The sequence below is a fragment of the Bombina bombina genome, chromosome 4, assembly GCF_027579735.1.
Source record: "Bombina bombina isolate aBomBom1 chromosome 4, aBomBom1.pri, whole genome shotgun sequence".
NCBI classification, from domain to species: Eukaryota; Metazoa; Chordata; class Amphibia; order Anura; family Bombinatoridae; genus Bombina; species Bombina bombina.
The window spans coordinates 653611718-653634713 of NC_069502.1; the positions used below are offsets into that span (position 1 = coordinate 653611718).

The window sequence follows — 22996 nt, forward strand, 5'->3', positions numbered from 1 at the left end:
CACGGCGTCATCCTTACTTGTGGGATATTCTCTTCCCCAACAGGAAATGGCAAAGAGCCCAGCAAAGCTGGTCACATGATCCCTCCTAGGCTCCGCCTACCCCAGTCATTCGACCGACGTTAAGGAGGAATATTTGCATAGGAGAAACCATATGGTACCGTGGTGACTGTAGTTAAAGAAAATAAATTATCAGACCTGATTAAAAAAACCAGGGCGGGCCGTGGACCGGACACACCGTTGGAGAAAGTAATTTATCAGGTAAACATAAATTCTGTTTTCTCCAACATAGGTGTGTCCGGTCCACGGCGTCATCCTTACTTGTGGGAACCAATACCAAAGCTTTAGGACACGGATGAAGGGAGGGAGCAAATCAGGTCACCTAAATGGAAGGCACCACGGCTTGCAAAACCTTTCTCCCAAAAATAGCCTCAGAAGAAGCAAAAGTATCAAACTTGTAAAATTTGGTAAAGTGTGCAGTGAAGACCAAGTCGCTGCCCTACATATCTGATCAACAGAAGCCTCATTCTTGAAGGCCCATGTGGAAGCCACAGCCCTAGTGGAATGAGCTGTGATTCTTTCGGGAGGCTGCCGTCCGGCAGTCTCGTAAGCCAATCTGATGATGCTTTTAATCCAAAAAGAAAGAGAGGTAGAAGTTGCTTTTTGACCTCTCCTTTTACCGGAATAAACAACAAACAAGGAAGATGTTTGTCTAAAATCCTTTGTAGCATCTAAATAGAATTTTAGAGCGCGAACAACATCCAAATTGTGCAACAATCGTTCCTTCTTTGAAACTGGTTTCGGACACAGAGAAGGTACGATAATCTCCTGGTTAATGTTTTTGTTAGAAACAACTTTTGGAAGAAAACCAGGTTTAGTACGTAAAACCACCTTATCTGCATGGAACACCAGATAAGGAGGAGAACACTGCAGAGCAGATAATTCTGAAACTCTTCTAGCAGAAGAAATTGCAACTAAAAACAAAACTTTCCAAGATAATAACTTAATATCAACGGAATGTAAGGGTTCAAACGGAACCCCCTGAAGAACTGAAAGAACCAAATTGAGACTCCAAGGAGGAGTCAAAGGTTTGTAAACAGGCTTAATTCTAACCAGAGCCTGAACAAAGGCTTGAACATCTGGCACAGCTGCCAGCTTTTTGTGAAGTAACACAGACAAGGCAGAAATCTGTCCCTTCAGGGAACTTGCAGATAATCCTTTTTCCAATCCTTCTTGAAGGAAGGATAGAATCCTAGGAATCTTAACCTTGTCCCAAGGGAATCCTTTAGATTCACACCAACAGATATATTTTTTCCAAATTTTGTGGTAAATCTTTCTAGTTACAGGCTTTCTGGCCTGAACAAGAGTATCGATAACAGAATCTGAGAACCCTCGCTTCGATAAGATCAAGCGTTCAATCTCCAAGCAGTCAGCTGGAGTGAAACCAGATTCGGATGTTCGAACGGACCCTGAACAAGAAGGTCTCGTCTCAAAGGTAGCTTCCAAGGTGGAGCCGATGACATATTCACCAGATCTGCATACCAAGTCCTGCGTGGCCACGCAGGAGCTATCAAGATCACCGACGCCCTCTCCTGATTGATCCTGGCTACCAGCCTGGGGATGAGAGGAAACGGCGGGAATACATAAGCTAGTTTGAAGGTCCAAGGTGCTACTAGTGCATCCACTAGAGCCGCCTTGGGATCCCTGGATCTGGACCCGTAGCAAGGAACTTTGAAGTTCTGACGAGAGGCCATCAGATCCATGTCTGGAATGCCCCACAGCTGAGTGACTTGGGCAAAGATTTCCGGATGGAGTTCCCACTCCCCCGGATGCAATGTCTGACGACTCAGAAAATCCGCTTCCCAATTTTCCACTCCTGGGATGTGGATAGCAGACAGGTGGCAGGAGTGAGACTCCGCCCATAGAATGATTTTGGTCACTTCTTCCATCGCTAGGGAACTCCTTGTTCCCCCCTGATGGTTGATGTACGCAACAGTTGTCATGTTGTCTGATTGAAACCGTATGAACTTGGCCCTCGCTAGCTGAGGCCAAGCCTTGAGAGCATTGAATATCGCTCTCAGTTCCAGAATATTTATCGGTAGAAGAGATTCTTCCCGAGACCAAAGACCCTGAGCTTTCAGGGATCCCCAGACCGCGCCCCAGCCCATCAGACTGGCGTCGGTCGTGACAATGACCCACTCTGGTCTGCGGAATGTCATCCCTTGTGACAGGTTGTCCAGGGACAGCCACCAACAGAGTGAGTCTCTGGTCCTCTGATTTACTTGTATCTTCGGAGACAAGTCTGTATAGTCCCCATTCCACTGACTGAGCATGCACAGTTGTAATGGGCTTAGATGAATGCGCGCAAAAGGAACTATATCCATTGCCGCTACCATCAACCCGATCACTTCCATGCACTGAGCTATGGAAGGAAGAGGAACGGAATGAAGTATCCGACAAGAGTCTAGAAGTTTTGTTTTTCTGGCCTCTGTCAGGAAAATCCTCATTTCTAAGGAGTCTATTATTGTTCCCAAGAAGGGAACCCTTGTTGACGGAGATAGAGAACTCTTTTCCACGTTCACTTTCCATCCGTGAGATCTGAGAAAGGCCAGGACAATGTCCGTGTGAGCCTTTGCTTGAGGAAGGGACGACGCTTGAATCAGAATGTCGTCCAAGTAAGGTACTACAGCAATGCCCCTTGGTCTTAGCACAGCTAGAAGGGACCCTAGTACCTTTGTGAAAATCCTTGGAGCAGTGGCTAATCCGAAAGGAAGCGCCACGAACTGGTAATGTTTGTCCAGGAATGCGAACCTTAGGAACCGATGATGTTCCTTGTGGATAGGAATATGTAGATACGCATCCTTTAAATCCACCGTGGTCATGAATTGACCTTCCTGGATGGAAGGAAGAATAGTTCGAATGGTTTCCATCTTGAACGATGGAACCTTGAGAAACTCCTTCAGTAAGCCTTTTCTAAGTATCAGAGCTCCTCTCACATGCCACTGCATGCCATGCCTCTCAAAAACAAGTGCGCCACACCGGCGCGAAAATGAGGCTCTGCCTATGCTTTGGGAAAGCCCCTAAGAATAAGGTGTCTAAAACAGTGCCTGCCGATATTATTATATCAAAATACCCAGATAAAATGATTCCTCAAGGCTAAATATGTGTTAATAATGAATCGATTTAGCCCAGAAAAAGTCTACAGTCTTAATAAGCCCTTGTGAAGCCCTTATTTACGATCGTAATAAACATGGCTTACCGGATCCCATAGGGAAAATGACAGCTTCCAGCATTACATCGTCTTGTTAGAATGTGTCATACCTCAAGCAGCAAGAGACTGCTCACTGTTCCCCCAACTGAAGTTAATTGCTCTCAACAGTCCTGTGTGGAACAGCCATGGATTTTAGTGACGGTTGCTAAAATCATTTTCCTCATACAAACAGAAATCTTCATCTCTTTTCTGTTTCTGAGTAAATAGTACATGCCAGCACTATTTCAAAATAACAAACTCTTGATTGAATAATAAAAACTACAGTTAAACACTAAAAAACTCTAAGCCATCTCCGTGGAGATGTTGCCTGTACAACGGCAAAGAGAATGACTGGGGTAGGCGGAGCCTAGGAGGGATCATGTGACCAGCTTTGCTGGGCTCTTTGCCATTTCCTGTTGGGGAAGAGAATATCCCACAAGTAAGGATGACGCCGTGGACCGGACACACCTATGTTGGAGAAATTATCAGTTAAGCATAAATTTTCTTTTCTTTTTTAAGACACGATGAGTCTGCAAATCATCTTAATTACTAATGGGATTCAATACCCAAGCTAGAGTACACAGATGATACGGGAGGGACAAGACAGGGAACTTAAACGGAAAACACCACTGCTGGAAGAACCCTTCACCCAAAGGTGGCCGCAGCCGAGACAAATTTGAAGAACATTGAAAAAAGAGTGAAGAGAGAACCAGATGCAGCCTTGCAAATTTGTTGCACAGTAGCTTCACTTTAGAATTCCCATGAGGAAGAAACAGCCCTCGTGGAAGGAGTCGTAACTCTCTCTGAAAGCTGCTGTCCAGCAGACTCAAATGCAAAATATAGGAAAAAGAGAGAGAAGTAGCCGTAGTTTTCTGACCCTTACGCCTTCCTGAGAAAACCACAAAGAAAGAAAAAGACTGACAAAAGTCCTTAGTCGCCTGCAGATAAAGCTTTAACGCACAGGCCACGTCCAAACTGTGCGGAATTCCATCCTTCTGGAAGAAGGATTAGGACACAAGGAAGGAACAACAAGCTCCTGATTAATGTTCGAATCAGAAACAACTGTAGTAAGAAATCCTAATGTAGTACGAAAAACTACCTTATCTGAATGGGAAATAAGATAAAGAAACTCTTACTGCAATGCCAAAAGTTTTGACACTCTCCGAGCAGAAGAAATAGCAACAAGAAATAAAACTTTCCAAGATCACAATGCAAGATCTATGGAATGCATAGGCTCAAACGGAGTTCCTCGAAGGACTCCGAAAACTAAATTCAGACTCCATGGAAGAGTAACTGGTTTGAACACAGGCCTGAACCTGACCAAGTCCTGACCAAATGATTGTACATCTGAGACATCTGCCAAACCTTTGAGTAACAAAATAGATAAACCATTCTCCAAACCCTCTTGGAGAAATGACAAAGGTCTAGGAATCCTAACTCTACTCCATGAGTAGCCCATGGATTCACACCAATAGAAATATTTATGATAACTTTCTAGGGACAGGCTTACGAGCCTGAAACATGGACTTCAATGAAGCGAAAACTCGCTTGGAAAAAATTAAGCATCCAATCTCCAAGGAGTCAGAGAAACTAGATGACTAGGGGCCCTTGAATTAGACTGTCCTTCCACATGGAAACCTCCAAGGTGGCAAAAATGACATGGCCACCAGATCTGCATACCAAACCCTGAGAGGCTAAGCCGGTGATATGAGAATCACTGATGCCCTCTACTGTATGAGCAGAACAATGACCCGAGGAAGAAAAGAAAACGGCGGAAAAAGCTGGAGAACACTTCCGGATGAAGGTCTGCCTGCTCAGGAAATCCGCCTCCCAGTTGATCACCCCTGGGAAGTATTTTGGATACCTCTGTCATCACTAAGGAACTCCCCGTTCCTTCCTGATGATTGATGTAGGCCACTGACGTTATTTGTCAGACTGAAACCTGACAAACTGGACCGAAAGCAACTGAGGCCAAGTCAGGAGAACACTGTAGATCGCTCTCAACTCCATAAAGCTTACAGGAAGAACAGACTCTGGCTGAGTCCAAACCCCCTGAGCCCTTAGTTATCCCCAGACTCCACCCTAGAAGGCTGGCGATTGTCATAATCACCCAAGGTGGTCTGCGAAAGCAGATTCCTTGATAAAAAAAGATGCAGAGACAACCAAGATTGAAGAGAATCCCATTTCTCCTGCTCTAGAAGCATTCAAGGAGACAAATCTGTATAATTCCAATCCAATGCCTGAACCTGCTCAACTGCAAAGGTCCGAGATGGAACCAAATAACGGAATGATGTCCTGCCGCCACCATCAGCCCGATTAACTCCATGCACTAAGCTACTGATAGCTGAGGAGTAGACTGAAGAGCTAGACAAGTATCGACTATCTTTGACTTTTCTGACTTCTGTCAGCAAAATCTTCATTGATAGAGAACCTAATATGGTTCACAGGAAGTAACCCTTGTACTTGGGACAAAGGAACTCTTATCCAAATTTACCATCCATCCGAGAGATCGCAGGAAGGATAATGACAGTTCCGAGTGGGATCCTGCTTGTTGAAAAATGTTGCCTGGACTAGGATGTCGTCCCGTTAGGGAGCCGCTGCAATGCCCGGCAACCAAAGTCCTGCCAACAGTGGACCCAGAACCGTTGAGAAAAATCTGGGAGCTATGGCAAGACCGAAGGGCAGAACCACAAATTGGAAGTGTTTGTCTAGAAAGGCAAACCTTAGAAACATGTGATGATCCCTGTGAATGGGAACATGCAAGTACACGTCCTTTAACACCACAGTTGTCATAAATTGACCCTCTTGGACCAAAATGAGAATGGAACGAATAGTTTCCATCTTGAACGACGGTACTCTAAGAAACTTGTTTAGACTCTTGAGATCTAAAATAGGCCTGAAGGTTCCCTCCTTGATTGGGAACCACAAACAAAATGGAATAAAATCCCAGATCCCGTTCCTGAATTGGAACCGGAACTATTACTCCCAGGTCAGAGAGGTCTTTTACACAGAGCAAGAACACCTCTCTTCTTGTCTGGTCTACAGATAATCCTGAAACCAGAAAACTGCCTCTGGGAGGAAAACTTTTGAACTCTAACTTGTATCCCTGGGACCTATTTTCTATTGCCCAGGGAACCCGAACATCTCAAACCCAAACCTGAGCGAGACGAAAAGGCCCTGTGAACTGGAACCGAGAAAACTTTGTTCCCAGTTTGAAAACCTGAAGGAAAAAATATGAAATAAAAGAATTATCCAATTTAAAAGCTTCTTATCCTATCCTGGATTGTATCCAGGGAAGCTTCTGACTTATGCGTATCAGACAAACGCATCAAAACCATATTCCGTTGCACTAGAGACGGTAGCAAAGTACAAATCTGGTTGCCATTGTAAGCCCTAGGGTACAACCTTCTAATCTTTTGTCCATAGGACCTTTGAAAAACCCAACTATCCTCAACGGGAATAGTAGTTCTCTTAGCTAAGCTGGAAACTACTCTTTCCATACTAGGGAATGATTGCCCAGCCTCCATAGCTGATTCGACTATGGGAAACTTTTTTCCTTCAAATATAGGGACGCACTTAGCATAGATTACACCGGTAATGTCGGAGTCGCACAGGGTAGCTAAAAACTCCTAAAGTAACAAATGGAGGAGTTCAAGCTAAAAACTGAAAGAAAAAACAACCTCAGGATCAAATAAAATAATATTCCATCTGAGTTTGAAAATTCTCTCACAGATAATCCCGAATTATCTTCCTCTTTCAGGAAAACAGGGAAAAGCTATTCGGAATATTAATTATGGAATCAATCAACCTTCTATTCTAAATGATTGAAAATAATTCCTCTAGAAATGTTCTACCTTGTGGGAAAAACATAATGCCGGAAATGTAGAGCAACTACGGGTGGAGTGTGAAAGGAAGCGCAGGGCACTGCATGTGGCCATTTAGAGGGACACTATAGGAGAAGTTTGTGGCATAGATTGACCATTGTCAGACTCCTAGACAGTAATCGCCTTAGAAGGAGTAGGTTCAGAAAAAAAAGAATTTTTTTATTAAAAAAATTTACACATTGGCAAACGGTTCAGTTACTAATGACCCTCTCCAGATAGCTAACGAATTTGATAACTATTATAACTCACTCTACAATTTGCCACAACCTCAACGTGAGATAGATAAACAGAAAGAACTAGATAGTTTCCTGGAGAGTAGTACACTAAAAAAAATCCCCCAAGAAGATCTTGATCTGCTCAATGCACCTATAACATTTCAGGAGGTTACTCTAGCTATTAAGGAATTAAAGAGAAACAAGGCCCCTGGCCCTGATGGATTTCCAGGCTCCTTTTATAAGGACCTTCAAAAAACTGTGGTACCACAATTAGTAACTATCTTTAATAATATTTTGCAGGGGATTGACATACCACAAGACATATTGACTGCGAGGGTGACAGTTATACCAAAACCGGGGAAATGCAAACAATATTGTCAAAATTATAGGCCAATCTCACTAATAAATCAGGACCTTAAGCTATTCACCAAAATATTGGCAAATCGATTGGCTACCCCCATCAAAAATGTAATAAACACGGATCAAGTAGGATTTATAGCACAAAGAGAGGCCCCAGACAACGTAAGAAAGATTATAGATTTGATCAATTTGGCATCAAATACAGGAATGCCTTCTCTGTTCCTCACCTTGGATGCAGAGAAGGCATTTGACAGGGTCAATTGGGATTATATGCTAGCAGTCCTAAATAAAGTGGGAATAAGGGGACCATTCTATGTGGGGTTAAAAAAGTTGTACTCCACTCCAGATGCGTTTATCAGACTTTCGCGATACCAATCAAAGCAAATTACAATCAGAAATGGGACCAGACAGGGCTGCCCATTGTCCCCATTATTATTCGCATTATGCATTGAACCCCTAGCAAAGAGAATTAGAGACAACCCCAACATAACAGGAATTAAAGCAGGTGGAAGTGAATACAAAATTTCACTATTTGCAGCTGACGTCATCCTCGCAGTTACTAGGCCTTTACTTTCCCTCCCAGTAATATACTCAGAGATAAGTAAATTTGGTGCATTGTCGGGTTACAAGGTGAATGAGAGTAAATGTGAGGCCCTGGATGTCCATCTACCTAATCACACTAAAAAATTATTAGAGATTAATTTTGCCTTTTCCTGGGCAAAAACATCCATCAAATATTTAGGCATACACCTTTCACGTAATGTGCATACTCTATATAAAGAAAATTATTCAGTTATATTTAACCAGGTTAAAACATTGTTAGCCACATGGGCTAAACATAAAATTTCATTATATGGCAGAATTATGTCTATCAAAATGACGATACTACCCAAAATCCTTTATTTGTTTTGCTCTCTCCAATAAATGTACCGGTAACAGAGTTACAAACGATGCAGAAGGAAATCTTCAAATTCATATGGCAGGGGAAAAGGGAGAGAATCAACAAAAATACTATGTCCAGACATAAATTAGGGGGAGGAGTTGGGCTACCAGATCTAATATCCTATTATTATGCAGCTAGAATGGCTCAAAGCATCCAATGGCACAGAACGACAAAGACTCCACAATGGGTTCAACTAGAAACTGATATCATGGAGGTAGGAAGACTAGATAGACTGCTATGGGCAGATAAGCAAGATAGACCTCAATCTATAAGACAATATGTAGCAATACACCATACCATCGTTTTATGGGACAAATTGACCAAGACTTATACGATTATTAATAGCCGATCTCAGGCTACACCCTTAATAACCATCAAGTCAATAACAAGCTCACAACTACAGGGAAAGTGGGAAAACAAGGGTCTATATCGTATTGCAGATACACTTATACACAACAAGATAATAACTTTCAAACAATATGAAGAACTAGGGGAACCTGACAGAAATTTGTGGTTTCACTATTTACAACTCAAATCCAGGGTACAGGAGATTTTGGGAAACACAAAAAGACCGCATAACACTATATATGAGTCACTATGCTTATCAAAGGAATACAAGAAGGGCATAATTACTTTACTATAGCCAATTTTCAATATCAAAGATAGGGATAAAAAAACTAATAGCATGATAAAATGGGAAGACGATCTAGGCAGATCCTGGTCAGTAGAGACCTGGACAGAAAATATCCAGAGAGGCCTTAAATTCTCCCCCAATGCAACATTGAAAGAAAACTACCTTAAGGTAATACACAGATGGTATATCTATCCCACTAGATTGGCCAAGGCAGAGGATCGTGAACATCACCGGTGCTATAGAGGATGTGACGAAATGGGTTCCTACTTACATATGTGGTGGCACTGTGTTAAGGTCAAGCGAGTGTGGGATTATGTCTCAAATTTTTTAAGCGTAATACTAGAATCAGATATAGCCCTCTCTCCAGAGCAGGCCCTATTGCATTTTCAGCTAGAAGGACCTCTAAAGAAGCATTCTAAATTAGTCAATATGATTTGTACTGTCACACGCATGTGTATAGCTAAATTTTGGAAAATGGATGTCCCTTCCTTTGACTATATTGAAAAGAGAATAGAATACCACTATAATATGTCAAGTGCCACGGCTGAACTCTTAAACACCAAAGACCGCTTCATTGACATATGGGAACCATACATTATGCATATTGAGGGGGCTAGACGGATAAGACAAAATCCCATATAAAAGGTCAGAGTTAGAGGGGACATTGTGTGAGAACTGATACTTATTGATTGAAGTAGGATGTTACGTTTGATATGATGAAAATATTATTCGGAGTAAAATCCCGACATGCATGTAATGATGGTGACTCTTTTACAGACTGAACCTGTTTTGTTTTTTTGAGTTTATTTGTATAACAATGTTTTAATTTGAAAAATCAATAAAAATATTTAAACAAAAAAAATTGACACATAAAAAAAGTTACTGTCTCTTTAAATTTTAAAAGAACAATTTTTTGTGTGCTGTGCTCTAGATCCATCCTAAGTCACAAAGGATGAATTAAACGAATAAACATGTGAAATCTTGAAATAAAAGATAACCATGAAAAACGTTACTGTCTCTTAAAACTTAAAAAGAAACTTTATATTTTTCAGAGCAACAGAAGGATAAAAAAGAAAGTAACTATATTAGAACCTATCTAGACCTCAGCCTGTGTCCATCTCGCTTTGAAAGCATAAAATCCCTAAACTTTATTATAACAAGTTGCAAGGAAGAAAAACATAATTTATGCTTACCTGATAAATTTATTTCTCTTGTGATGTATCGAGTCCACGGATTCATCCTTACTTGTGGGATATTCTCCTTCCCAACAGGAAGTGGCAAAGAGAGCACCCACAGCAGAGCTGTCTATATAGCTCCCCCCTTAGCTCCACCCCCCAGTCATTCGACCGAAGGCTAGGAAGAAAAAGGAGAAACTATAGGGTGCAGTGGTGACTGAAAGTTTTAAAATAAAAATATATATGCCTGTCTTAAAAAACAGGGCGGGCCGTGGACTCGATACATCACAAGAGAAATAAATTTATCAGGTAAGCATAAATTATGTTTTCTCTTGTAAGATGTATCAAGTCCACGGATTCATCCTTACTTGTGGGATACCAATACCAAAGCTTTAGGACACGGATGAAGGGAGGGGCAAGACAGGGACCTTAAACGGAAGGCATCCCTGCTTGTAGAACCTGTCTCCCAAAAATAGCCTCCGAAGAAGCAAAAGTATCGAATTTGTAAAATTTGGACAAAGTATGAAGCGAAGACCAAGTCGCCGCCTTACAAATCTGTTCAACAGAAGCCTCATTCTTAAAATACCATGTGGAAGCCACAGCTCTAGTAGAATGAGCAGCAATTCTTTCAGGAGGCTGTTGTCCAGCAGTCTCATAGGCCAAACGGATGATGCTTTTCAGCCAAAAGGAAAGAGAGGTAGCTGTAGCCCTTTGACCTCTCCGTTTACCAGAATAAACAACAAACAATGAAGATGTTTGACAGAAACAGTTGCTTGTAAGTAGAACTTTAAAGCAGAACTTTAAAGCACGAACCACATCAAGATTGAGTAACAGACGTTCCTTCTTTGATGAAGGATTAGGACACAGAGAAGGAACAACAATCTCTTGATTGATATTCTTATTAGAAACAACCTTAGGAAGAAACCCAGGTTTGGTACGCAAAACCACCTTATCTGCATGGAAAACAAGGTAAGGGGAATCACATTGTAAAGCAGATAGAGCTCAGAAACTCTTCGAGCCAAAGAGATAGCTACTAAAAACAAAAACTTTCCAAGATAGAAGCTTAATATCTATAGAATGCATAGGTTCAAACGGAACCCCTTGAAGAACTTTAAGAACTAAGTTTAGGCTCCATGGCGGAGCAACAGGTTTAAATACAGGCTTGATTCTGACCAAAGCCTGACTAAATGCTTGAACATCTGAGACATCTGCCAGACGTTTGTGTAGTAGAATAGACAAAGCAGATATTTGTCCATTTAGGGAACTAGCAGATAATCCCTTCTCAAAACCTTCTTGGAGAAAAGACAATATTCTAGGAATCCTAATCTTACTCCACGAGTAACCTTTGGATTCACACCAATAAAGATATTTGCGCCAAATCTTATGATAGATCTTCCTGGTGACAGGCTTTCTAGCCTGAATCAGGGTATCAATGACCGACTCAGAGAAACCACGCTTTGATAGAATCAGGCGTTCAATCTCCAAGCAGTCAGACGCAGAGAAATTAGATTTGGATGTGTGAACGGACCTTGAATTAGAAGGTCCCGCCTCATTGGCAGAGTCCACGGTGGAACCGAGGACATGCCCACTAGGTCAGCATACCAAATCCTGCGTGGTCACGCAGGTGCTATCAGAATTACCGACGCTCTCTCCTGCTTTATTATGGCAACTAGACGTGGGAGGAGAGGAAACGGTGGAAATACATAGGCCAGATTGAAGGACCAAGGCACTGCTAGAGCATCTATCAGTACCGCCTTGGGATCCCGGGACCTGGACCCATAACAAGGAAGTTTGGCATTCTGACGAGACGCCATCAGATCCAATTCTGGTGTGCCCCATAGCTGAATCAGCTGGGCAAATACCTCCGGATGGAGTTCCCACTCCCCCGGATGAAAAGTCTGACGACTTAGAAAATCCGCCTCCCAGTTATCTACCCCTGGGATGTGGATTGCAGAGAGATGGCAAGAGTGATCCTCTGCCCACCGGATTATTTTGGTTACCTCCATCATCGCTAGAGGACTCCTTGTTCCTCCTTGATGATTGATATAAGCTACAGTCGTGATGTTGTCCGACTGAAATCTGATGAATTTGGCCGCAGCAAGCTGAGGCCACGCCTGAAGCGCATTGAATATCGCTCTCAGTTCTAGAATGTTTATCGGGAGGAGAGCTTCCTCACGAGACCATAAGCCCTGTGCTTTCAGGGAGTTCCAGACTGCACCCCAGCCTAGCAGGCTGGCATCTGTCGTTACAATGAGCCACTCTGGCCTGCGAAAACACATTCCCTGAGACAGGTGGTCCCGAGACAACCACCAGATTAGAGAATCTCTGGTCCCCTGGTCCATTCGACGCACTAGAGGTACTTGGCGTCACTTGTGCGGGCGTTACTGGTTGTGACACTTGGGGAGAGCTAGATGGTGAACCCTCATTTACTTTTGACTGAGAATCATCTATTGCTCTATTTTTAAGTGCGAATATATGTTCTTTATAATTTATAGACATATCAGTACAATTGGGACACATTCTAAGAGGGGGTTCCACAATGGCTTCCAAACATATTGAACAAGGATTTTCCTTGGTGTCAGACATGTTAAACAGGCTAGTAATGTAACAAGCAAGCTTGGAAAACACTGTAATCAAAGTAAATAACACTTAGAAATATAACAGTACTGTGCCTTTAAGAGAAAAAAAGCTGCACAAGTTCTGCAAAACAGTGTTAAAAAGCAGTAAACTTAACGAAATTTTTACAGTAGTATCTTACAGCCTTAGTAACTTTGCACAGCTATGCAAATAAACAATTAACCCCTTAATGGCAAAACCGGATTGAAAAAACGTCAAAACTGGTAAAAAAGACTTTCAGCACCTTGCCACAGCTCTGCTGTGGCGCCTACCTGCCCTTCAGAACGATTTGTGGGGAAAAAAACCTCCTTTACAGCCCTCAAACACAGCAGGAACCACTGGAGAAGCAGTTGGATGTCTCTAAGGAAAAGAAACTGCGCAACTGAGGCGCGAAAATAGGCCCCTCTCACCTCACTCGATGTTTTGAGGCCTATTAGAAAAACACCTGAGTGTCTCTTTATTAACCATGTGGGTTAAAAAACCCTAAAACAAGCCACAATGACCCCTTTAGTCCCTTCAAAAAAACGTTATAATTGCATCATTTACTGAACAAACAAAAAACGTTTTTTCCTAACAATGTCACCAGTAACTTATGAGCCCTTCAAGCAAGCTGAAATTCCTATCAAAGTGACTGAATACAGCTTAGCCTTCCCTCAAGGGGATATTGCCAGCCTTTTCTAGAATTAACACAGTCTGTCTAGAAAAAATATAGACTAAACATACCTCAAATGCAGCTTAGCATGCAAACCGTTCCCCCAACTGAAGTTTTCCTGTACTCTTCAGCCCTTGTGAGAACAGCAGTGGATCTTAGTTACAAAGTGCTAAGATCATAATCCTCCTTGCAGAAATCTTCATCCCTTTTTTGCCAGAGAGTAAATAGTACACACCGGTAACATTTAAAATAAACTTTTGCTTGAGAAATAAAAAACTAACATTTTTGTCACCACACTCGCTCTGCACTTCCTAGTTTCTTAGAGTAGGCAAAGAGAATGACTGGGGGGTGGAGCTAAGGGGGGAGCTATATCGACAGCTCTGCTGTGGGTGCTTTCTTTGCCACTTCCGGTTGGGAAGGAGAATATCCCACAAGTAAGGATGAATCCGTGGACTCGATACATCTTACAAGAGAAAATAAGATACTGGTTCTAATTTCATTCAAAACGGATTCAGACCGCAGCAGTGGTGCTGTCCGGTCCCACATAATGCACAACATTAATTACTGTGCTACCAGGCATCCTTCCGATATCTTATTTACAAAATTAGGAAGTGAGCCATCTAAAACGGCGCCAAAACATAGCTCCGCCCCCGTGGGCATGAAATCAGTAACTCACTCTGAAAACTTGGCATCAAGCACAGTATAACGTTCAGCCCTGCACACCTCCCAAAAGCTATGCACTTGAAGGCTATCAATATGTTAGCAGCATCGTTTCCAATACATACATGTCTAGGGCATGATAGGAAACTAGAGAAGCTGTTGGAAACTGCTTATGTGTACTGGGAAGCACAATGCAAACAGTGCTCTCAAAACTGCGCAAACTAAGCTCCGCCCATCGTGGGCGTTACAGTTATCGATCTCCTGGTCGCCATTGACAAAAAAAGTTAAAAATAGTCACCGGGAGAAATGCAGGCTCTAAAAAGAACTCAAGCAGTGAAAACAGTGCTACCGCCCAGAGACAGAATCAAACAACTTTCTACGTTACTGTCTCCTTTGTGATGTAAAGCCAACTGAACCTGCCACAAACACCTCCTGAGCTCTCTATACACAGATATAGATATAAGCCCTTGACTGCATATCAATTGCTGTCACAGAGTCCTCCTTCTAATAGAAATGAAGCTATGTCCCCTGAATTTTGACAAAGTGCTCCACTCCTCTGAGATCATCCAGACCAGATAAGCACTTACCTTTAACATCTGCCCGACAGCAGGGCAGCTCAGCAGGATTGAGAGGTCCTATCCCTCAGATAGTCCTGTGGAAAATGATAAAGCCCGAGTTAAGTTTGCTTAGGCCATCAGGATAAGGGCAGCATAAATGTATGGGAGGCACAGTGAGAATTATGTCCCACAAGTTCCCATTGCTCTAAAGCCACCAAGAGCTCTACTGAAGAGACTGATATGGACTACGGCTACACCCTAGAACAAAGCAGCACAATCTTGCACTACTTTAAAAATAATAAACTCTTGATTGAAGAATCTATAACTAACACCTCCCTTTACCTCTTCCTATAACTAATGTAGGCAAAGAGAATGACTGGAGTGGGAGGGAGGGGAGGAGCTATTTAAAAGCTCTGCTGTGGTGCTCTTTGCCTCCTCCTGCTGACCAGGAGGTGAATATCCCATTAGTAATTAAGATGATCCGTGGACTCATCGTGTCTTAAAAAAGAAAATGAAATTTGCAGTTGACATGGCTGTGTGAATCTGTTGTGTATTAGAAAGGAAAGATTAAGGTAAGTCCTAAATACCCCTGTGGTGGCCAAAAGGTACAAGTGCCATCTCATACTGTAAATTACCTGAGCTGCCTCAAATTGCCTAAAGCGAAGCATCAAGAACAAGAAATTGGTGTGCTGCAGGAGTTTGTACAATCTAGAGAGAGTCAGAAGATGACTAATCTTTAACCTACTCTCAACAAAGGGGAATAGCATGTGGGAAAACCAAGTGTCATACTAATCATGGTAGCGTAATGAAAATTTTTATTATTTAACTTTAAACTAAGATTGTATGTAACTGAGTTTGCTTTCTAAAATGAGGTACTAAGTGCCAGAATCATGATGCTGGCTTAATTAAAGTAAGAGTACCAGTAAGAGTACTATGCGTAGTATCCATGCGTAGTATACAAGTAAGAGTACTATGCGTAGTATCCATGCGTAGTATAAAAGTAAGAGTACTATGCGTAGAGCACCCCCTCTGAGGAAGCGTATGTGAAACGCCTCGTCAGAGGTTTTTGTTTTAAGTTGCAATCCTATGTTGATATAATATTAATTTAGTTTACAATAGTAGGCAGTGGATACTACGCATAGTACTCTTACTTTAATTAAGCCAGCATCATGATTCTGGCACTTAGTACCTCATTTTAGAAAGCAAACTCTGTTACATACAATCTTAGTTTAAAGTCAGATAAGAAAACGTGCTCCATTTTGATTACGCTACCATGATTAGTATGACACTTGGTGTCTTATCTGAGGATACAAACAAGTTGTATATAAGCTTAGCTTAAAACTACTAATGGACACAATCTTTCTATATGTTATATAAGTAATTAGGGTAAAAACGTACTTTTGCAGTGGTAATACAACTAATAGCATTCTAATTGTAACTACGTTAGTATCACTGTATTGACACTTAGTACAAAGCCATATATAACTTGAAATTATGCTGTTAACTTTTATTGTGCCATTATGATAGGTGTCTTATCCTAAAGCAAACTAAGTCATATACAAGTTGAGGTTAAGCCTACTAAGATAACACTCTTTCTATAAGGCACCAAAGCATTCAAGGAAAAAACGCATATTGTAATTTGCAGAGATACTATTACTATATCCAGGATTCACAAATTGTTCATGTCATCAACAGTTGTATTATAAGGAGTTTATTCACCTCACTTACAGGGGTGATATATTATTATTATTATTGGTTATTTGTAGAGCGCCAACAGATTCCGCAGCACTATGAACAAAAGGGGGAGTACAACAAAACAATTATAGGGATCAGACAGGTAGAGGGCCCTGCCAAGAGTTGCACTGTTGTAGTCAGCTCTTAAGAAGGTGATCTACAAACAGCTGGACTCTTAGGCTTACATGCTAAGGGGGTTCAGGGACAGCGATGGAGGAGTGGAACTGGTATAAAGTAACGTTAGTATAGGTTATAAGCAGCCTAAGAGTCCAGCTGTTTGTAGATCACCTTCTTAAGAGCTGACTACAACAGTGCAACTCTTGGCAGGGCCCTCTAATAGCTTATTAAGTTACCTCCACTCTGAGTGGCAAATTACTATTCCACAGATCAAGAAGCATCCCCCGTTTCATATCCTATTACAATGAACATGAGGGACATAAAACATGTGGATTAACACAAACCATGTACATTACATACTTTTATCATACGCTAGGTACTAACAGCTTGGGACAACTTTGTCCCTTTAAATTTAGTTATGGGCACCCAAATGTATTCAAAGATTGCATATATGTGACTCTCAAAAGGGGCCCGACTGTCAGTCATACGGAATCCATATAGTTATAAAAAAAAAACAATGGTTAAAGGGGGGAAAAACGAGCTGAGAGGTGATGCAATTGTTTTGCTGTGCACCTTAGAAGATATCTCATTTCTGGGCATAACAAATGCTTTCCAGCTCTATAGTAAAAGGTTGGGACAGCATGAAAATCATGCTAACGACTGATGAACAGCAACAAAAAATCTAAATAAATGAATGAAAAATGAGTAAAATGCAAAACTAACTAATGTTATGTTTTTACATATCACATTATTATTTGGGATTTTGTAAGTTCCTGTCTCTTCTCTCTATATATTTTTTTTCTGTTCAAACTTAGAGAGTGCCAGAAAAATAAAATGGAAAGGAACGCCAGAGACCTAGAAAGATTACAATCTAAGTACAACAAGGTTCAGATATGAAGCCAAGAATGGTGACATTCTAATGAAAACAACATGTAAATCACATAGAAACTGAAAAAGAAATATCACAGCAATCGTTTATTTTTATTAAGCAAAAGACTCTTTACTAAAAAGCAGGGAAGAGCAACATTAAGAAAAAGTGTAATAGCAGATATATTATGGAAAGTAATATGGTCACAGAATAGAATGCATTAAAAGGGTTAAATTAGATTTAAAAAACGCACACAAGTATGCTGACATTCAGTGATTTAAAAAGCTGAACAAGCAAAAAAAATATATCCCCTTGCTAGAACTCCCTGACCACTCTCACCTCAAACTCCTTCACCTTTTCCATTGTTATCAGGAGGCGGGACGTGTGGCTGGAAAGCATCTGTTCACAGTTGCTAATAAGTTTCAGGCATGGGTGGCGAGGTATAACCTCTTCTGTATATCTACAAGAAATAAAACAGAGTACAGGCTGGGAAAATGTGTCAATGCAGAGCCAGTTTTTGCAAAATGTGACTGAACTTAATAAATATTATAGGTCCCTCTGTGGCAGAGCTAGCAGGCAAAAAAAAATCTAGAGCACAATGAAAATGTGCAGATGCAATGCTATACAAAAATAGAGAAATAATACAAATTCAACTCGTTTTTCTAAAGTAGATCTGCATAAATATTGCGTTAACATACTCTCCGATAGTAAGATTTTCAACTTTATGATCTTAGTCAGTTCACTGTTGTGGAAAAAATCAGCAATTTACATTAGTGTGTATTCATTTAGTCTTTATCACTCATAATACAATGATAAAATAACGGCATAGTAGAAGTAATAAAATGTAATTAAAAAGTAAATAAGAAAATATCTGAATGCACAACAGGATTTTATTATTGCACAATTGGTGCAATGCGCTTCTGCTCCAGAGTTGAACACAGGATTGGCAGTGCATTGCTGCTGCAGAGTGTACTTTAACCCCTGCAGAGGGACTGAACATATATATTAAACACAAAGCTAATATGCAAGCAAAAATATAAAAAAAAAAATTACCTACAGCATTAGAAATTTTGTATTGAATTTGTTTTTCTCTTTAAATCTCTAAAATTTTACCTAAAAAAGGCCTAGTTTCCATTGAAGTGGTCATTTTTTTTTGAAACTGTTGATAAAAACCATTTATGTCCATTAAAGTCTATGGATAATTTTTATGTTACCGTCAGTTTCCAAACTTTACCTTCTCAATGGAGATTAGGCCTACGTGGGTAAACCATAATTATCCAGCTGTAGGCCCTCCAGCAGACCTTTTACACACTCAGATAATGTAATTTGGGTAAAATGAGGACATGCCACTAGTTCTTCAGAATCAAGGTCCTAGTCACCCAACAATCCACATAAAAAAACTCACTTGACTAGTCCCCAACTAGAAGAGCAGTGTCCTGTCTGTATATGCCAGTATGAAACAAACAGGAGTCATTGCTGTATCTGCTGCAAATGTATTTTCTGAGGCAGCTCTAGAGTTGGTGAGGCATTAGGCAAAATTCAAGTATGAGGTCTCTCTTAAAGGGACATTAAACCCCAAAAACATTTAGGTCATGCTTTAGAAAGAGCATGCACTTTTGAACAACAATTTACATCTATTATCTAATTTGCTTCATTCTGTAGATATCCTTTGTTGAAGAAATAGGAATGCGCATGGGATAATATAAGTAGATAGTGAAGTTGTTCAAAAAAGCATGCTCTTTCTAAATCATGAAAGAAAACAAATTGGGTTTAATGTCCCTTTAAGTTTATTTTTTTTATTAACTATTAAGTATGTCCCTGTACTGTACACTGGGTTGTGTAGGGAGAGAGAGGGGACAACAAGAGTAGACAGAGTTTAGTCTCGAGGACAGAATGCAGAGTGGAAAGAAAAATAGACGGAAGAACAAGAAAAAGGGAGAAAAGGGGAAGGAGAAATAGTCGGAAGAGTTGTATGGAGAAAGAGAGAGGAGGGGTAGCGAGGAGTAAAAAGATAGAAGAGAAGGGAGAGTAAGAGAAAGAAGAGGAAATAAATAAAAGGGAGTGATAGAGATAAGAGAAAGAGTAAATAGAAAGGAGGGGACGATACAGTAGGAGGAAAACAGGGAAAGTGAAAAGAGAGGGGAGTGAGTAAAGAAAGTAGAGGAAAAGAGGCGAGTGTGAGAGAAGGGACAGATGAGAGAATATAAGAAATGTTAATAGCAGCTTATCACCTCTGGTTGCAAAGGGGTTAAAAAGCTCAAAGTGCAGTCTCCCTGTCCCTTTACATGTTCATTTTGCCTGTGTCCCCCCCTGTGTCTCCCCTCCCTCCTGATTTTGCTGAGGCTGACAGCACCGCACATGGGCAGACAGAAGGTGGAAGGAATTGAGGATCCTGCACTTGACAGCCAGAGAAATTGCAGTTGTGTAAGAGGCTGTGAGGGCTAGAATATCAGGCTGTGCAAGGAGAAAGTTGGTGGGTAGGGCCACTATGTTACCAAAAACTCATGTCCTGGGGCAGAACAAAAACAAATACACATATTTTCTATGTCCTTCTGCGAGGCCCCATCATGAGCAAGGCCTTAGGCGGTCGCCTCTTTGACCCAACACTAGGGCTGCCTATGTGTCTTCCCAGATATATAAGTTTGGATGCAGATGTTTGGAACTGTTAAACTGAAGTTAATATCAGCCCATCTGAAAGAATTAGAATTACAAAAACATAATTTATTGTTTACCTGATAAATTAATTTCATTTATGGTGGTGACAGTCCACGATCTATTACTCCTAGGCATTACTCTTCCATACCGATAGAAGGCAAAGATTCCGAAACCCCAAGGACTCTTATAATAACCCCTCCCAAGTACGTATAGCCGAGCACAAAGAGAAGAGGAAAAAGGAAAAGTAATAAGAGCCAAAAAAATAGAAGGGGAAAGAAAGATGTGCACAAAAAAGGAAGAAAAAAAAAAAAAACAAGGTTGGGGTCTTGTGGACTCTCACGACCATGAAAGAAATTAATTTATTAGGTAAGCATTAAATAAATTATGTTTTCTTTCATACAGGTGGTGAGAGTCCATGATCCATTACTCCTAGGAACTAACACCTCAAGCTGTGGAGCCCATAAGTAATAACAGAAAAGGGTGAGATCTAAGAAACACAATTTTTTACTTTGAAACTAAATCTACAACCCTAATTAAATCTATAGAAAAGGCAAAAAAATAACCAACAGGCAAAAATATGCAAAGAAGAAAAAATGACTGACAAGCAAAAATTGTTCCACTGATAAAACATTAAAAAAACACAAGAAATGGCAATTAGTCTGAAAAAAATGAGCAGAACGTCATGTAGGTGGAGGCTGACCTGCCTTCATGAAAACTATATGAATCATAAACATCAATCAAAAAGTTAAGGAAATAGCAGAAATTCTCTGAACTTTCTAGAACCAGCAAAAGAAACAAACAAAAAGTTTGCCTGATAACCTAAATAGTCTCAACATAAAACTACAAAGCTCTAACAGAATCCAAAACCTGAAGTGACCACTCTGAATAATAAAGACAGAACAACAATAGGACAGAAAACATAGCCTTATACTAAAGAAAAAGATAAGGAGGAACACAATAAAAAGAGTAGAAAACCCTTCAAAAAGATGAAAAGGCTAAATGAAACAAAACTTACAACAAGAAGTTTAATATCCACCTGATGCATAGGCCCAAAAAGGACCTGCCAAATCCTCAGAACCAAATAAAGGTTCAAATGAGAAAAAGTTGATTAATGACGGGCTTAATCCTAACACAGGCTAGGACTAAACCATGAATGTCAGAAATATAGCAATCTTGTTATGGAAATAATTAAAAAGGACAAAAAACTGAGGCCTAGATTACGAGTTGTGCGTTAGCCTTAAAAAGCAGCGTTAAGAGGTCCTAACGCTGCTTTTTAATTGCATCAGCCAATAGGATTTTTTCTACCTCAATTCCGATTGGCTGATAGAATTCTATCAGCCAATCGGAATTGAAGGGACGCCATCTTGGATGACGTCATTTAAAGGAACCTTCATTCAGTCGTCAGCCGTCGGATGAAGAGGATGCTCCGCGTCGGATGTCTTGAAGATGGACCCGCTCCGCACCAGATGGATGAAGATAGAAGATGACGTCTGGATGAAGACTTCTGACCGCCTGGAGGACCACTTCTGCCGGATTCGTTGAGGACTTCTGCCCAGTTGGGTGAAGACTTCTCAAGGTAGGGTGATCTTCAAGGGGTTAGTGTTAGGTTTTTTTAAGGGGGGATTGGGTGGGTTTTAGAGTAGGGTTAGTTGTGTGGGTGGTAGGTTTTAATGTTGGGGGGGTATTTGTACTTTTTTTTACAGGTAAAAGAGCTGATTACTTTGAGGCAATGCCCCACAAAAGGTCCATTTAAGGGCTATTTGTAATTTAGTGTAGGGTAGGGCTTTTTTTATTTTGGGGGGCTTTTTTATTTTATTAGGGGGATAAGAGTAGGTGTAATTAGTTTAAAAATCTAGTAATTTCTTTATTATTTTCTGTAATTTAGTGTTTGTTTTTTTCGTACTTTAGATAATTTTATTTAATTGTAATTAATTGTATTTAATTTAGGTAATTAACTTACTTATAGTGTAGTGTTAGGTGTAATTGTAACTTAGGTTAGGTTTTATTTTACAGGTAAATTTGTCTTTATTTTAACTAGGTAGTTATTAAATAGTTAATAACTATTTAATAACTATTGTACCTAGTTAAAATAAATACAAAGTTGGCTGTAAAATAAAAATAAACCCTAAGCTAGCTACAATGTAACTATTAGTTATTTTGTAAATAGCTTATGGTTTATTTTATAGGTAAGTATTTAGTTTTAAATAGGAATTATTTAGTTAATTGTAGTAATTTTATTTAGATTTATTTAAATTATACTTAGGTAGGTTGCGGCAACATAGGGGGCGGCAGATTAGGGGTTAATAAATAAAATGTAGGTGTCGGCGATGTTGGGGGCGGCAGATTAGGGGTTCATAAGTATAATGTAGGTGGCGGCGGTGTCCGGAGCGGCAGATTAAGGGTTAATAATATAATGCAAGTGTCGGCTATGTCGGGGGCGGTAGATTAGGGGTTAATAAGTGTAATATTAGGGGTGTTTAGACTTGGGGTTCATGTTAGGGTGTTAGGTGTAGACATAAAATGTGTTTCCCCATAGGAATCAATGGGGCTGCATTAGGAGCTTTACGCTGCTTTTTTGCAGGTGTTAGTTTTTTTCAACCGGCTCTCCCCCATTGATTCCTATGGGGAAATCGTGCACGAGCACATTTTACCTGCTCACCGTTAACGTAAGCAGCGCTG

General features: G+C 40.6%; 1 protein-coding gene across 1 annotated transcript in view; it reads right to left on the bottom strand.

Annotated features, from left to right (window-relative positions):
• The window catches only part of TRMT11 (tRNA methyltransferase 11 homolog), a 206884-nt gene that overhangs the window by 67915 nt on the left and 115973 nt on the right, over nt 1-22996 (bottom strand). Inside the window, exon 12 of the mRNA XM_053710715.1 lies at nt 18002-18122. Within this exon, the coding sequence (XP_053566690.1) occupies nt 18002-18122 (121 nt within the window). The remainder of the gene's footprint in view (nt 1-18001; nt 18123-22996) is intronic.